Here is a 15,579-nt window from a genome sequence, read left to right as displayed (position 1 = left end):
CCTAAATGTAGCCTCTTCTGCTCAACCTCTTCCCATAAGCCTTTGATAGAAGTTGGCTGGGGTGCTGAAAGATTAAACCATTTCTTCCTCATTCCTCTGTAGGCACCGCATCCCCAAGGAACAGTGGTGGCTGAAGCTGAGGCCCATCCTCAAGATCCTAGCCAAGTATGAGATTGACCTGGATACATCAGAGCACGCCCACCTGGAGCACATCAGTCGGAAGCGGTCTGGAGAAGCTCCTGCCTAAACCTCTGGAGTGAGAGGAACGGATTGTCTGATCATGGTCAGCTCACCCCCTGGTAGATCCAAGTCCACGTATTCTCAAGTGTTTAGCTCATTTTTCATTAGGTTTCCTTTTATTCTGTAATTGCAGCCATGATCAGCTCTGCCCAGGGAGCTAGGGCAGGGGGCAGTGAGTGGAAGCTCCTTTTAGGTAGAATTTATCAAGACTTCTACCCCAGTTTCCTCCATCACACGAGGCTGGGCTCCTCTAGTGCCACTGCTAGATTTCAGTTACTCGGTTAGAATTTTCCTAAAAATAAGCTTTATTTATTTCTTTGTGATAACAAAGTCTTGGTTCCTCTAGTACTTTTACTACAGTGACAGACAATAACTACACTAATAAATGCCAACTGGTCACTGTGCTTTTGGTTCTCCTGTTATCATCTTCACAAGTGGAATGTAACACTTTCAGCCCCAAGCCCCAGACTCTGCCCTGACACACCTGGGAAATGCAGCCCACGTGAGCACCCCGTGTACTTCTCTCTACCTCTTGGATTATTTTTCTGCAGCATCACTTGACCTGGCACACAGGGTCCTAGAACACAATACACAGTCCTTACCCTCCTCCCACACTACTCTCTCCTGCTTCCTCTGCCACCAACAGGATGCTCCAGTATCCCTTTGGCATAAGGTTGTATTTCACCTCTTGATCGTGTACCCATTACCCAGGGTTGCTTTTTTCCAGTCATCCCACAATCTCTACCCCTCCTCTGACAACCCAGGGTTCTTCCTTCTCAATTTTCCCCCTGTTCTTCCTGGATGAAAGCCAGACTCCGTTTATGGGGAGATATGTACATTTTGAAAGCCTGGGAAATAGAGACACCTAGTCTGGACTTGGTTTGGTGGGTTGGTTGAAGTACTGCTTTGGGTAGTTGTTAGTTCTTATTCAGCTCAGTTTGTTTTTTCTTCCATAACAATAGCTTCTCCCTCCTCATAGCCAAGTGCCCATGTAAGGCAGTTGGTCTTCAGGATTGGGACTACAGATTATACCCCAAATTGACAGGATGGTGCCCTGTCAATGGCAGGTTTAAGATTAGCCTCCGGTAACCAGATCCTGGCTCCCAACACAGGCATACGTATTCCTCCCCAGCCAGTCTCACTTGCTTGAGGAAGCAGGCGAGGGTCAAGGTTTTACCAGGGGTGGGAGAGGGATTCTCTCTGGTACACCAGTTTTGCTGGCTGTCCAAACTATACCCGCTGTGCCCCGAGAACAGTTCTAAATAGTGACTGAGAAGGCTTGTCAGAGTCCAGAATTCAAGCTGCCAAATGCTCTGTGTACATTCTTTAAGGGGAAGGGAAATTAACAATAAATGTCAAGCACTGTTATCACTGAGTCCTCAACAGAGCCTATGAGGGCGGTGGTGCCAACCCCATTTCAGAGCTGAGGACACTGGGGCTCAGGGTGATAAAATGATATGGAGAAAGTAGGAACAGTAGAAAGTGCCAGACTTGCTTTTAGAAGTGTTTATTTCTTTTTTTCTTAAGTGAGCAAAAAACACCAACAGCAAAAGGACAAAAGCAGACATACTTTTTCAAATTAGCTGTGTCAGCAGACTCCGTTCATTTTTATTTGTAGTTCCCAATCAGTTGTAAAAAAAGAAAAGTTTTTCAAATTTGCATACAGGTCATCTAAGATCAGTAATAATTTGATCTAGTTTAGGAACATGAAAAGGAAGAGTATTGTTGACTAAGTATAGTTCACTAAAGTAGATCCTTTCGGGGTAGGTGGGCCATCTCAAAAGCAGCTCTTAGAATGCTCTTGCCCCACTCCCCAAGTCTACCCCCTCCACCAACGCCTTGTATAGATCAGTAAAAAGCAAAGGTTCCAAAACAACAGAAAGAAAAATAACTCCAAATTCTTAGCAGAGCTTCCTGTGGAGAATGAAGACCACAGGAAAAGGCAGGCCAGCCCCTCTCCTCCCCTAGAGCAGATTGCTCTGCCTGTGGTTCCGGAAATGCCGGCGAAGCCATTAGGGCAAACTGGCTTTCAGGAAGAGAGAGAACTGCGCTAGAAGAAAAGTTCTTAGGACTGCTCAGAACCTGCTGTCTCTTCTACTGTGTGGAAAGCAGCAAGACAATCTTTCTGAAATGAACTTGCTGAACTGTAACCCTTGGGCACACCCGTGGAAAAGAGGCAAAGGCTGCTGGATGGCGAGAAGGGGAGCCAGTCTCTTCCGAACGCCCCCTGATGTGGCCCTCTAGGGCTGTCATCCAGCCCAGTTCTGAATCTGCACACCATTTGACGTTGTAGTATCTTCATCTTTGGGCTGAAATTGTTAGCTGAAATTTTCTTAAACTTCTTCACAGATCAACTAAAATGCTTCTAGAAGGATTCTTCTGAACATTAATCATGTCCCCAAAGGAAAACCAAACACACCTTCTAAATACTCTCCATCTCCCTAGAGAAATTCAGTTGCACTGTTGACTTTTTCCCTAAAGGGGTTGGTGGGGGAGACCTTTTCTTTTGCAGAGTACAATATAAAAAGCCATGAAAGCAATAAACAGAAAACAAAAGTGGGGGATTTTGTTGTTGTTTGGTTGTTGGTTTGGGGAGGGGAGGTGATGTAGATGTTACTGTTGGGACACGTTGCCTTGAAATAGAAACCACACAACAGGAACAACAGCTTTTCCTGTTTTCAGGACAGACAGACAGTACTACAGGCAAAAGCCTCACCCAGAGTTCTCTGCGTGATGATGCAAATATCTCCTCCAGCCTATTCTACGAGTAACAGGTACTCCTTCAGAGAAGCTGGCAGTGGAAGGCCCTTCACCGCATCTGGCAGATACTGAAGTCCCAGGCTACGGCGCACAGCGTAGCGCGAGAGAGTTTTTAGTGTTCCTGGGGCTGAGCACAGAACAGTCAGTTTTTCACATAGCTGCTGGTCTTTGGCCACTTCTCGTGGCATGGTGCCATTTTTCCTTAATTCAAAGTGTCCAACTGCTCTGTGGAGGAGCTCAAAGCAAGAGTCCTCTTTCTCAGTTCCAAGTCCCCTGACTAGCAGAGCCACCAGGCGGGAGATAGGTGTCTGGCCTTTTAGGTTGATGACTCTGACCTCTGCCCCATAATCAAGAAGGATGCTGACGCTCTCAAGATTTCCCTTCATGGCAGCCCAGCTGAGCGGGGTATCATTGTTGTAATCCAGGGCATTGACAGAGGCCCCACTCTCTAGGAGGGCCCGCACACACTCAGCATTGTTCTTAAAGGCTGCCCAGTGGAGTGGAGTGTCTCGGTTGCCATCCAGTGCATTGGGGTTTGCACCATACTCCAACAGAACCTCCACACAAGCCTCATCTTTCTCAGCTGCATAGTGGAGGGCAGTTCGGTTGTAACCATCTAGGGCATTCACCTGTAAAGAGGGAGGAACTATATTACAATAGATAGACTACTAGGAGGAAGATAGGCAGGCAGAGAAGCTTGCATGTGTTTATCCACTACCTTTGCTGTGTAATTTTCTGAATAAGAGAGTCAACAAGCACTTCCCAGGGAGTCCTGCTGATCAAGAGGGAGATATGACAAGAGCTTAGCAAACAGGAAAGGAACTGTCCCCAAAACAACCAACACTCTCATGTGCCTTGATTAGCTGGCCTACATTATTTAGTTTTTGCTGCTATGTTCTTAGTTACTATTCACTAGAATCTCTACCATGGAGTAAGGGGTAAAGAAAGAGAAGATGAAGACTATGTCTTTGACACTACTCAGACATTTATTGGACAGCAGCTTGAATTTACTAGCCAGAGTAAAGGTTTTGGAATATATTACTTATCCCGACTCACTCTGTATCCTGTGACTAATGGCAACCAGGCTGAAAAATAATGAGGCCAGAGCTCTGCCCATATAGCTTTGCTGTGCTCTTTATCCATGTACAGAAGCTCAAATTGTTAATCCAAGCCAGCCCCTAGCAAAAAATATGCCATGGGGTCACAAGACAACCTAGATGGAAGCATGTGGAGGAAAGAGCACAAATCTGCCAATGCTGGAAAAGCAGCTGGCTGCTAAAACTCAACATCACCCATAAGCTTTGAAGACTACAAAGACTTCAAACCCAAATTTATAAGTAGCACATTATCTTCCCTTATAAAATGCAATAAAGAAAACTGATTTAACTGAGTTTAACCTTCTATTTAGCTAAAACTTTTTTCTCCCAGGATATTTTCACTTTCATCATTGATGTTAGTCACTGGCTTTCATCTCAAGGTCACTCACAAAAGTTATGGAATAGATAATGAAAAGTAGAGCATAACACGGCTGTGTGGAGATGAGGATGCTGGGGGCTGGCCCCTTAGGCTTACTGACCAGTGTGTTTGGGGACAGTACATCATCGTCACGGCAAATCTGATTCAAATTAGCGCTTCAGTATATGCACCTTTGGGATTGCTCACAAATAGTCCAAACTGCTAATTTATTTAACAAGTACTTACTTAGCAATTACTACATGCTAGTGTTCTAAACACTTTTACAACCTTATGAAGAAGATAACATATCATCACCATTTTACAGATGGGGAAACTGAGGGAAAGAAAGGTTAGATAATTTGTTCAAGGTCACACAGCTGGAAGTGACAGAGCTGGAATTCAAATCCATGAAGTCTGACACCGGAGTCTATTCTTTTAATCATTTATTGTATTATGCTGCTTCTTGCTAATGCCAACATAAATTAATCTGTTTTTTATGTTAAGATGCTCACATTAGAAAGAAAACAGGAACAAGATATACTAAAACAGAACATAATTCGTGGGTGGAAATGGCACAAATGGCCCAGTCCCGAGGAACGGATTGCCTAATGATATTTATCTCCCAGGGACAGTGGTATTAGAAGTGCTCGTCTCATGGCAGGTCTCGAATGGTTTACATTTAATCAGAGTCGAGGGGCCTCTGCACTTACAGCTCCTGGACAGTCCAGCGGGCAATGAGAGGATTAAATGGAAATATAAACAACCCCAGAAGGAAGGCTGGGAGAGAAAGGGGAGATAAAATTCCCTCTTCCCGGAGCCATGAACAGCATTAAGAAAGAAAGGCGAAGTAATGAAATCCTGAGGATCATTTCTTCTTATATTTATCGTTATTTTTGGCTTTAATATTGGCTATGCTGATGTTACCATGAGCCAGAAAGTGGGAAGAGATGGGAGAAGAGAAAAGAAATTTTAAGAATATGTGAAGCTCAGGTTTTAGTAAATCATTACTGTGACAGTGTTAAAAACATTACCTCGGCTCCTTTTTCCAGGAGTAACTCCACACAATCAGCATCTGACACCATGCAGGCACAGTGCAGGGGCTTCAGTGTGCCGTGGGTGCAGTTCACATCTGCTCCCTATGGGCAGAGGAAACTTCAATCAGTGTGCTCAGCATTGGCTCACCAAGCAGGATGAGACTAAGCACTGAGTCCAGGAGGAAGGAGGGTTCTAACTCTGACCATACTGTAAACATACCACTGGTCCCAGTTTCTATTCCTGTTACAGTCATGCGCCACATAACGACATTTCAGTCAACGACAGACTGTATATACAACAGTGGTCCCATAACCACCATGGTCCCGTAAGATTGGTACCATGTAGTCTACATGTGTGGTAGGCTACACCATCTAGGTTTGTAATTGCCTAATAATGCATTTCTCAGAACATATCCCCATCATTAAGCAATGCATGACTGTAATTAAATATTGTAATGCTAATATCCAAACCAGGAGAATACACTGAAGATGAATGAAAGGAACTGTCAATTCCTTAGATCAAGTTATTAAGTTTCTTCACAAGGTAGCTATTAAGTTTCTCCACAAGGTAGCCTGCCAGATGATCATTTGGACATCACTGAGGACATAACCTTATGGTAAAAGTAGTCAGAACCTTATCATCAGGCAGGAAAGGTGGAAAAGCAATCCAATTTCTATGGCCACCAGGTTCTGAAAAAGTCAGGAAAGTGAGTCTGTCAGACTGAAGCCAGGAGAACTGTCATGCTCTTTCTGCTGTTCAACAGATGACCATCACTAATAGTAAGGTCATCATAACCAGATCTTTTTGTTTACAAATATCTTCAAAGTAGCCTCTTAGTACGAGCATTCTCTGCCACCTCGCCCCTGCTGGTACTTCTATTTCAAATATGATAAAGGAGATGGAGACACTACAGTCAGACCAAAGTCACTAGATGACTCAGCAGCAGAGCTAGAATTAGAACGTGGCAGAGTTTCTACTGCCGAGTCTTCTGATCCCACTTCTGCTGAGAACAAGCTGATGCTGTGTGACTTTCTTCTCACAGCTGTGCCACACAACTCTGAAGCAGCTACAGAGCTCCAGGTTATAAATAAGGATTCTAAAGTTGTTAAAAAAAATGTACAGAAGTAACCATCTGGATGCATTTTCTAGTGATCAAAAAATTACCCTGTAACTTCTCTTCAACAGGAATAATATACAGAAAAAGAAGACCTTCTAGGATACTAGTCATGTAACAGAATTGATGAATAGCAATGGTTAGACAGCAAATAGTTAAGATGTTTTCTTAAAAGTTACCGTGCATCTTAGGGCTTGATATTCTCTAGAGAACTAGAAGTGGCAGCTGTTGTTAAGAGAGAAGGCAAGTGATATCTCTCCACGTAATTATTGTAAACCACAAAGATCTGAAAACCACTTCTGCTTTGCTCGCCTCCCTCCTCCCTTTGTACTGCACGTGTAGAAGACTGAGCTTGCTGGATCCCATAAGCACCATAGCCAAACGGAGATCTTACAAAGAACAGGAGACCAGGGTTATCTAGAACATATTTCCCGAAGAAAATATCAGATGCACAAAGCAAAAGGGAGAAGGGAGGAGAAGCAAAACATAGGGAAAATATATTTTAATGGTCAAGTTAATACATTTAGGAAGACTGTACAACTCCTTGTGATCTTGTGCTGAGTCAAAACTGCAAATCTGTAATCTACTAGGATTCCCCAGGAACCTTCCCACTTCACCTCCCAAAGGACTCTCGTGTCAATAACAACACACTCACCCCTCTGATGAGGTCCTCTACATTATCATGTGGGAAGGACCGAATGGCAGCGATTGTTCGGATCAAGCGCTCTGAGAGAGAGTATTTGCTCTGAATACTCTGCATAATATACCACATACTGGAACTCATCAAGGTTCAGATTATGTTCACATGCTCCAAACTGCCTGAAACGAAGAAGTTTTAGGCATTCACAATATCACTGAGCATACCTGTCCTTAGAGTTAGGAGTTCTCTGAGGCCTTCCCAATACTAAAAGCAGATTTCAAAGAGATCGATGATTAACGAATATCATTTTTTCTTAATCATAAGGAGATAGATTATAATAGTTGCTTGGGAGCTGGGTAAACCTGGACATAAATGCTCTGACTCTCAGAATCGCAGTTCTGTTCTCTGAGCCGATCTAGCATAAGCTTTCCCCAAGAGGCCCAAAGATCCCCATGGAGCTGTGTAGTGTAAAAATAAAACCTGGCAAGGAAGGGGAGTGTTTAAAGGCTGAAGATGCCACGAGATGCTCTTTTCCTCCTCTGAATTTTGTGGTCTTTATTATCAGCACCACCTTTAGTTACTGGTTACATTTGGCCTTGCACTGTAGTTATGTTCATATTGTTTTCCGTTTAAATTGTAATCAATCGAAAGTCAAGGCCCTTGTCTTCTACTTTTTTGCCCATGTAAGTCCAGCCACAGAGTCTCACAAAAAGAGGTATTTAATAAATATTGGTTGATTGACGGATGGAAGGGTATGGAAGTGATTGTTACCTGTGAGAAGAGAGGGAAAAGCTATGGAACAAATACATCTATGTTAATAATGATAAGGCAACTGTGAATTAGTTTTAAATGTCTTCAGCAAAGAAAAAAATGGGAAATATTTGAGGTAATAGTCTAAAATAAGGAAGGAATGCAAAAGTATAATTACTCTGGAGTGACTATATAAAATTAGAAAAAAAAATTCAAAGTTCACAACAATGACACATGGTTGCAGTTGTAGGAAAACAAGCAGATTTAAGAGTGCAAAATGAATTAAAAATTTCAATAACTGGCCATTTGTGACAACTGAGAAACGGATTTGGGCAAATATATGTTGAAACTACAACATGACAGTTCTAGGATAGAAGAAAATAATGCAGTACACTTAAATTCAACTCTGGTAAAAGATTTGACTGTATAAGAGCAATACACCAGTTGGGGAACATTTAAAATTACAGCAAACCAGGTGGAGCATTTCTATGAAAAACCTTTATCAAAAACTTCAGAGAAGGGGCTGGCCCGATGACGCAGCAGTTAAGTTCGAACGTTCCGCTTCTCTGCAGCCCGGGGTTCGTGAGTTCGGATCCCGGGTGCGGACATGGCACCGCTTGGCAAAAGCCATGCTGTAGTAGCCGTCCCACATAGAAAGTAGAGGAAGATGGGCACGGATGTTAGCTCAGGGCCAGTCTTCCTCAGCAAAAAGAGGAGGATTGGCAGTAGTTAGCTTAGGGCTAATCTTCCTTAAAAAAAAAAAAAACTTTAGAGAAAATATAGTATGCAGTATCAGCTCTCTAGACGTAAGTGTTAAGGAATCTGTGTTCTTATTAAACTATAAGCTCCTTGGGAGTAAATACACTGTTATTTTCAATAGTGCCTGGCACATGACAGGTTAAGTGTTAAGGAATCTGTGTTCTTATTAAACTATGAGCTCCTTGGGGGTAAATACACTGTTATTTTCAATAGTGCCTGGCACATGGCAGGTTCTCAATAAATATCTGTTGAACCAATGGAAAGCTTATTACTTTAGATCCTAAAAAATTCAAGACTTGCAGTAATTAAGCCTGTTATGCATATGATGATTACTAGGGCAAAATCCTAAAATTATTTTGGAGTACCTCCTTATACCTTCTGTAACGTACTATAGACTCTAATAGTTTCTATTTTGCTAATCAGTAGCCATTTATCTGTTTAAAATATATATAGTACTAATGAATAGAAAACAAGTTAAAAATATTCAATTCAGAGGTGTCAATGATTATTGGGTATCCTCCCCTACTTTGCTATGAATGAATAAGCTTATACATTTGTTTATATGTCTCTTTGAAATTTTCGAGATAGCTTAGACTTGGCATATGTTTTAATCTCTCCAACAGCCACTAAACTCCTCAGAGACAAGGGTCTGTATCTTATACTTCTTTATTGCAAGGAAGAAGGAAAAAAAGGCAGAGGTGCATTTGAGTCAGCGATTCCAAGAATGGGGGCAGAAGGCAGAGCATCTAAAGTGGAAGGCTTAGACCAAAGTGGTGCTGTTCACCGTTTCGGGGCGACGGTAATCTGAAGAAACTAAACCCTGCAATCATGTTCGGGGCGCCTTGGACTCCAGGCTAAGCCTCCCAAGTCAGAATATGACCACTGGTCCTCTGCTGCTGCCTCGAAGATCCCAGTGAAGAGTGAAACTTCGGAGCACCATGACAACACTCACTGTCAGCAAGGGTCAAGGAAATCTAAACTCGACCTATCTCTGGACAGTAGCCCGTGCACGCTTTGACCCCAAGTGGCCCCTTTCGTATGCTGGAGCTGAAAGCCCTCTCTCTCCCGTTTTCTTTCACTTCGATCCAGAGAAAACACCAAGGGGTTTTAACTGCGAAGCTAGAAGCAAAGTGGGAGAGAGACGACATTCAACAGCTCTGGTGCTAGTGAGGCCCCGGCTCCCGCCCGGCCGGGGAGACCCTCGGCCCAGCCAGCGGCGCCCCCAATCCCACCGCACCTGCTGGGGGAGGGCTCGCGGCAGCTTCGTCTCGCCGAGGCTAAGGGGCGAGGGCAAGGGCACTAAATGCGACAAGTGGTGTCACTTTCCACATGGGCGCGCCAAAGATCGCAGCAATCCCGGCAGGTCTCTGGGGCCAGTACTGAAAAGGGGTCGCGCAATCTGCGCCAGGGGAGCCCCAGAAGAGGACCAACCCCCGCCGCGATCTCCCAAGGCCGGGAACGATGTCTCCGCCTCGAGGGCTCGCGGACCCGAGCGGGGAGTGGAGGAAGCGTTACTGGGCGAGGTGCCCCGGGTTAGGGAACCTGGCTGCAGCTGTTCCCCCAGCGGGCCGCACTCACCGAACCGCGGGGCTGAGCTGGCTCTTGAAAGCCGCTGTCAAGGCGTGACCCGGAAGCAGAAGCTGTCCCCAGCAGGGCCCTCTGTTTACAGGATGCAAAGCACGACTAGGAAGGGCGCCTGCGCACCGACCAGTGTCCGTAGGCGGGACGCGACTGCGCAGACTCCTGAAGCAGCCTCCAGCCTACTTAGGCCCAGTTAACGCGATGCTTTCTCGCCTCGTCCACAGGCTTTGCGCGCAGGCAAGATGTGGCCCTCTCGGCCGCAGCCCTGGGGTCGGATCGGCTGAAGTGGACGAAAACCTCACCGGCCGGGCTGTTGGACCGACTCTGTGGGGCTGCGCCTGGAGGACCAGGCCTGCATGGGGCCATGCCTGCCCTGCGCTGCCTCCCACTGTCTCCATCAGAGATCTGCCTGGGCACCTCATTCTCAGATTATTCCCACCCTGGCTACACTGGTTCAGTTGTATAGGAGACTAAACTGTTAGTTAGAGGTGTCTTTGGCAAATAAAAGAGACTTCCAGCATTATTCATAATATTGGAAGGCATCGATGCTTCTCGGAACCCTCCTGGATATTGTCCGCCCTCCCTCAAAGGGAACTATACCAAAGAAAGATAACCACCCAAGAGGTGTACTAGCCCAGATGTTGAGGCCTGAAAAAGACGCACATTGCCGACAGTAACCCCTCCCACCCAGAGAGAAGCTGACACCTCTGAGTGATTTACTTTCCACGCAAACATGTAAACATTTCGAAGCCAGCAGCACACAGTGGTGCACGTAAAGAGTGAAGCAGCGGGCAAAGGCAGACTTCGCGCTGTGATCTACCAGGCAGCCCGTTCAACCAAGAGTGCCCCAGCACCCACTCCTCAAAGCTTGCTCTAAGCAACAAAACCTAACCAGTTTGAGAGTAAAGCAGGGCCCAGGTAGTTCATGTACGTCAGTGAGGGGCTGGATGGTTTACGTCTTGTCTGAGGAGTGAGTTTCCTCTGAGTCCCAAACACAAAGGATTTTTGCCATTCGGGAAGGTGTCCTACCTACCTCCAGCAGCTCTGCTATGGTGAGATTGTCCAATTTTTCAAAAGAAGCTAAAGACCAGATTTTTTAAAAAAGTGAATTCTCCCAAATTGCAAATATTGGTAACTTTTTTTTTTTTTTAAGAATCATTCTTAAAAGCAGGCAACATTCAACCTGCAAACCATCAATTCCAGACTGGATTAAAGGCTGCTTTGGTCACTGGCAGCTCCGTGGAAGAGGGCCTTAGAAGCAGCCATCTGATTGAGAGAGGGTCTGGGGAGTTGGCTTAAAGCTGTAGCGACATATTAACTACATTATTTTTAATTCATAGATTTACTTGGTGAAGCTTGCAGGAAGCTGAATGAGATTATATGGAGACTAGAGTTCTCCATCTTCAATTACCCAAACTGCTCTAAGGCATTTGATCAAATTCAGTGAATTGAAACAGTTTGCTTCTGTGCCCATTGCTTGTAAACCAGAAATCTGTATCAGGGCCCTAAAGAATATTCAACCTTCAAACACAGGGCCAAGAGATATCTGTGTTGGTGCTTATCCAAGATGGGGAGTTCATTCTGTGAACCTAAGTTCTTCCTGGCCACCAGTAGGGAAGATCATAGGAAAAATCAAGCTGCCCACATGCCTGTCCAGACTTAACATTTCATCCAGTACCTCTCAAACTCCCATCCTTGTGTGTAGAACTGTATGACTCACATTAATGCCTGATAAATAAATGAAAAGCTATAGGATATATTGGAGTATATGAGGAAGTCATTTGAGTTAAAACTAATTTGGCCTGACCTTGTTTTTCCAAAGGGGCCTAACATGGCCTGTTGAGCATGCATTTTATATCTGCTTTAAATATTTACTATGTCCCAAAGACAAGAACAATGCCTTTAAAGACAAGGATGTAACTTCCCCTACATTGGCATTTCTTTAAGGATAAGCATCTCTCCCGAAAGATTAATTGGTGACCTGCTGTACTCACCTCGTGACCACCCACCTTGTGACCACTGACCTGCTGTGTTCACTGAATTGCCGTGCCAGCAAAGCAATCTCATGACTATTATAAAAGGGATGTTCCAATCATATGTGATATATGCTCTTTGACAGTATATAACCACTTTGTGCTCCTTGCTTCTTTGGAGTGGTCCCTTCCTTTCTGAAAGGACTCTCCTGGGCCATATGGTCCTCAGGGTTGGCTCATAATAAACTCACACCAGTTTTGATTTATAGATTGGTTATGGATCATTTTAGTCAACCTAGCCCAATGGTATATTCTCCCCCAGATGCCCCTGGATTCTACTTGGCTGGGGAATTAATGAGGTGAGAAGCAGAAATGTAATAAATTTCATTCCATGATGCCGTGGGCCCAGGTCTGCTAAGTCTCCCTCTCTCTCGATCCAGTAAGGAGATGCTCTGCTTGGCACCACCCATAGCTTTCTCATAGTGGGGCACAAGCTTCACACCACTGACCTGTTGAGGGGTTGGTGACTGCTTCTCTGGCTTTCATCTTATGAAGTCTAGCTCTAGTGGGCCCACCACTCTCTCAGACAATACACTGCACAAAAGAAGGAGGTCGTCACCGCTGGTCAGATCAGCAGAAATGATAGAGTCAAAGGACCCAGCAAATGAAAGTACTGCACCTGAGGGGTGGCATCCATCCCTTCTCTGAGGTTTCATGCCTTGGCAGCTCTTGTTCAATGTCATATACCAACCAGGGTGGTAGAAAGAGAAACCAGAGTACAGAAGACCTAAGTTTTTGTTCTGCCTCTGAGAGTGATAGTTATTTCATTCCATTTCTTTGGGAATCAGCTTTATCATTTGTAAACTGACAGCACTGGCTGAAATAATCTCTAAACATCCTTCTATTTCTATAACTTCAGAATCCACCTAATTCCTAAGCAAAAATTTTTGCTTCCAAAATTTTTAATCCCTAGTCCAAGTAAGAACGACTTTATGGCTATCATAATACTGCTAGATTAATGGGACCTGTGAAGGCTTCATTATAGGGTGGTAAAGTCCACATAGTTTCTGTTCCATTGTTGCTTCTTCTGATAGGTCGTTTCTAAAGCGGGTAAAGACAGCACTGATTCCCGGCTTCAATTTTTTAATGTTATTTGTATTATAAAAATGTTCACGCAGACCAAAAAACTAGACAGAATAGTGCGATGAACTTCTTATATCCATCACCTATACTTAACACGTTAGCATTTACCCAAATATTTTAATTCTAATTTTTCATTTCTTTGTTGCTCTGTCCAGCTTTAGGGTTTTGAAATAAACTACTCAGACAATATTCACAGTTCTTGCAGCTTTCAGGGAAATTTTTTCTGAGAAAGTTTGATTTTACATCCCATAAGTTTTCTAAAAACCTGAACTATCTCATGTTTATGTATCCATTTCTTCCTTCAAAAAAGAAGAATTTTTTTCCCTGCGTTGTCTCATCTCTCAAATTTTCTTGGTTGGTAAATGCTGAGGTATGTAAATTCTGGGAAACTCCCAGCATCTTATAAATATAAGAATAATTAGTGTTCCAAGAAGTGATGAAAGAAGCCATCCATAAAGATTATTTTATAGTGTCTCTGAGAACCCACTGCACAACTAAAGGAGGTTTCAGATTCTTTCATTCATACATCCATCAAACATTTACTGGGCCTGCCTCGCTCCAGGCTCTGGGCTCAGCAGTACAGGGAAGACAGAGATGGAGAGACACAATTCCTTAATATTAAGGTTTGGGACAGATTTGCAGATAGTTGATTTCAATTAAAGATAATTATTTCAGTAAAGTTTTTATGTACTAAGTCAATGTTGAAGAACAGCTCTATTTCATGGTGAGATCAAGAGAGTGTGGAAAGAAAGGGTCTGTGAAGAGGTTTCTTGTGGAGAAATTTGTTTGTGCTGTTCCCACTCTCTTTCCACCCAGAGTGAGAGGCAGTGCTCGTGCTGCATCCTTCTGCTCAAGCCTAAAGAGGGGCTTCTGTGGCACCAGAGAGCTTGGACATTGTTTCCCATAGGTGTAAAACACAGAGAACTGCACTGACTCTTGCCTAGAAATTAAAGAAGGAGGTAGCCACAAAGCAGGGCTGGCTGCACTGGGACTCACCAGCACCCCAAGATTCGGTCAGGGTGATGAATGTGTAAATGTTTCCCTGGACAGATATGGGCCACATAGAGGACGGTCAGCATGGGGTTACCTTTGGTCTATTCAAAAGGGCTGTCTAGAGGTGTGGAGGGACCCAGTGACCAGAAGCTATTGATGAACACAGGAATCCTAGAACCCACAGAGGTTCTCGCAGGCAACCACCGGCATCTGTCTAGGCTAAAGGGACTCAAGTGAGAGGTATCTGATGATGGGAATCTCCAAAGAACCTTTAAAAGAACCCTACAAGAAAAGGAGTCAACTTTAACCATCTGCTAGCCCGGGTAGTGCAAACTCATCCCATCAAAACAGAACCGCCCTATCTCCTTAGCTGTCCTGCCTCCTCCCACTTTTACAGAGCAGATCAAATAGCAGTTAGCTAGTCAGGGAGGAGATAAGTTGAGGAGAAAGCTGAAGGCAAGCAGCCACCAGACACAGGGGGCCTTACGTGGGGGAAGGAGAGAGGGAGAAGTCTCAGACTAGTACCTTAGAATGAAGACCGAAGTATTTGATTACTCTCTTGAACTCAACACATTCCAGTTACAAAATCAAGACTCTTTTTTGACTTAAAGTGACTGTTACTTAAAAGATTGTCAATTATTGAAGAAAAAGTCAGGGAATCTGTCCAATTTTCCATCCAAAGGCAGGGGAAGATTATCTCCTCCCAATAAATGTTTTTAAAAGATGATAAAAGCCGAAAAATAGAGTGGCGTTTTGAGCACATACCATGGCTCTTGCATTCAACATCCCAACTCCATCTCCGTACATTTTGGTTTGTTATTACTGATCTTCATGTTTTGATTACAAGTGATTCCCTGAGTTGTTTTTGATTTTTTAAAATGTGTTTTTTCTTTCCTAAGACTTTTATTTTTCTTCTCTCCTCTGCTAATTCTAGTTCTGCTCTCAAGAAGTGCTCATTAGATGGTGTTGATTGACAGTACAACCAGTGTTCCTATTTTCAGACCTTGGCGCAAACTTGAACTAGAAATTTGATAACGATGTTTTGCTTGTAATGATTGCTGCTATCACTGTTCAACACATATTAATATCCAGTCTCTGTGGGTGGATGCGATTGAGCTGTCGTAAGTTACAGATCT

At 43.9% G+C, this 15,579-nt stretch overlaps 2 protein-coding genes across 7 annotated transcripts in view; one reads left to right on the top strand and one right to left on the bottom strand.

The window, feature by feature from the left end:
- PFKM (phosphofructokinase, muscle) overlaps positions 1–644 on the top strand; it is a 43,665-nt gene extending 43,021 nt beyond the window's left edge. For all 3 annotated transcript variants that reach the window (XM_046639174.1, XM_046639165.1, XM_046639184.1), the window contains exon 23: positions 103–644. In XM_046639174.1, the coding sequence (XP_046495130.1) occupies positions 103–247 (145 nt within the window). In that variant the 3' untranslated portion in view covers positions 248–644. The remainder of the gene's footprint in view (positions 1–102) is intronic.
- Positions 645–1,731: 1,087 nt separating this feature from the next.
- Positions 1,732–10,472, bottom strand: ASB8 (ankyrin repeat and SOCS box containing 8). 4 transcript variants are annotated; one of them, XM_046639228.1, is made up of 4 exons: positions 10,332–10,472; positions 7,260–7,423; positions 5,487–5,591; positions 1,732–3,629 (listed from the first exon to the last, which is right to left on the bottom strand). In XM_046639228.1, exons 2-4 carry the CDS (start codon positions 7,386–7,388, stop codon positions 2,997–2,999), a joined length of 867 nt encoding a protein of 288 aa, XP_046495184.1. In that variant the 5' UTR covers positions 7,389–7,423; positions 10,332–10,472; the 3' UTR covers positions 1,732–2,996. The 4 variants fall into 4 exon arrangements, with proteins under 4 accessions (XP_046495184.1, XP_046495194.1, XP_046495204.1 ...); XM_046639238.1 differs by having other exon boundaries at positions 7,260–7,419; positions 10,332–10,434; XM_046639248.1 differs by lacking the exon at positions 10,332–10,472 and adding an exon at positions 9,991–10,305.
- Between the last annotated feature and the right edge of the window lie 5,107 nt (positions 10,473–15,579).

This window comes from Equus quagga, chromosome 1 (assembly GCF_021613505.1).
Source record: "Equus quagga isolate Etosha38 chromosome 1, UCLA_HA_Equagga_1.0, whole genome shotgun sequence".
NCBI classification, from domain to species: Eukaryota; Metazoa; Chordata; class Mammalia; order Perissodactyla; family Equidae; genus Equus; species Equus quagga.
The sequence above is the reverse complement of the archived record's forward strand: the minus strand, read 5'-3'. Positions and strand labels throughout refer to the sequence as shown.

Excerpts from the sequence above, each read along its gene's own strand:
- ASB8 (XM_046639228.1), bottom strand. The coding sequence starts at position 7,388 with ATGAGTTCCAGTATGTGGTATATTATGCAGAGTATTCAGAGCAAATAC. Across the intron at positions 5,592-7,259 it reads TAGAGGACCTCATCAGAGGG|GGAGCAGATGTGAACTGCAC; the intron begins GTGAGTGTGTTG and ends CTCTGCCCATAG. Across the intron at positions 3,630-5,486 it reads TCCTGGAAAAAGGAGCCGAG|GTGAATGCCCTAGATGGTTA; the intron begins GTAATGTTTTTA and ends CCCTCTTTACAG.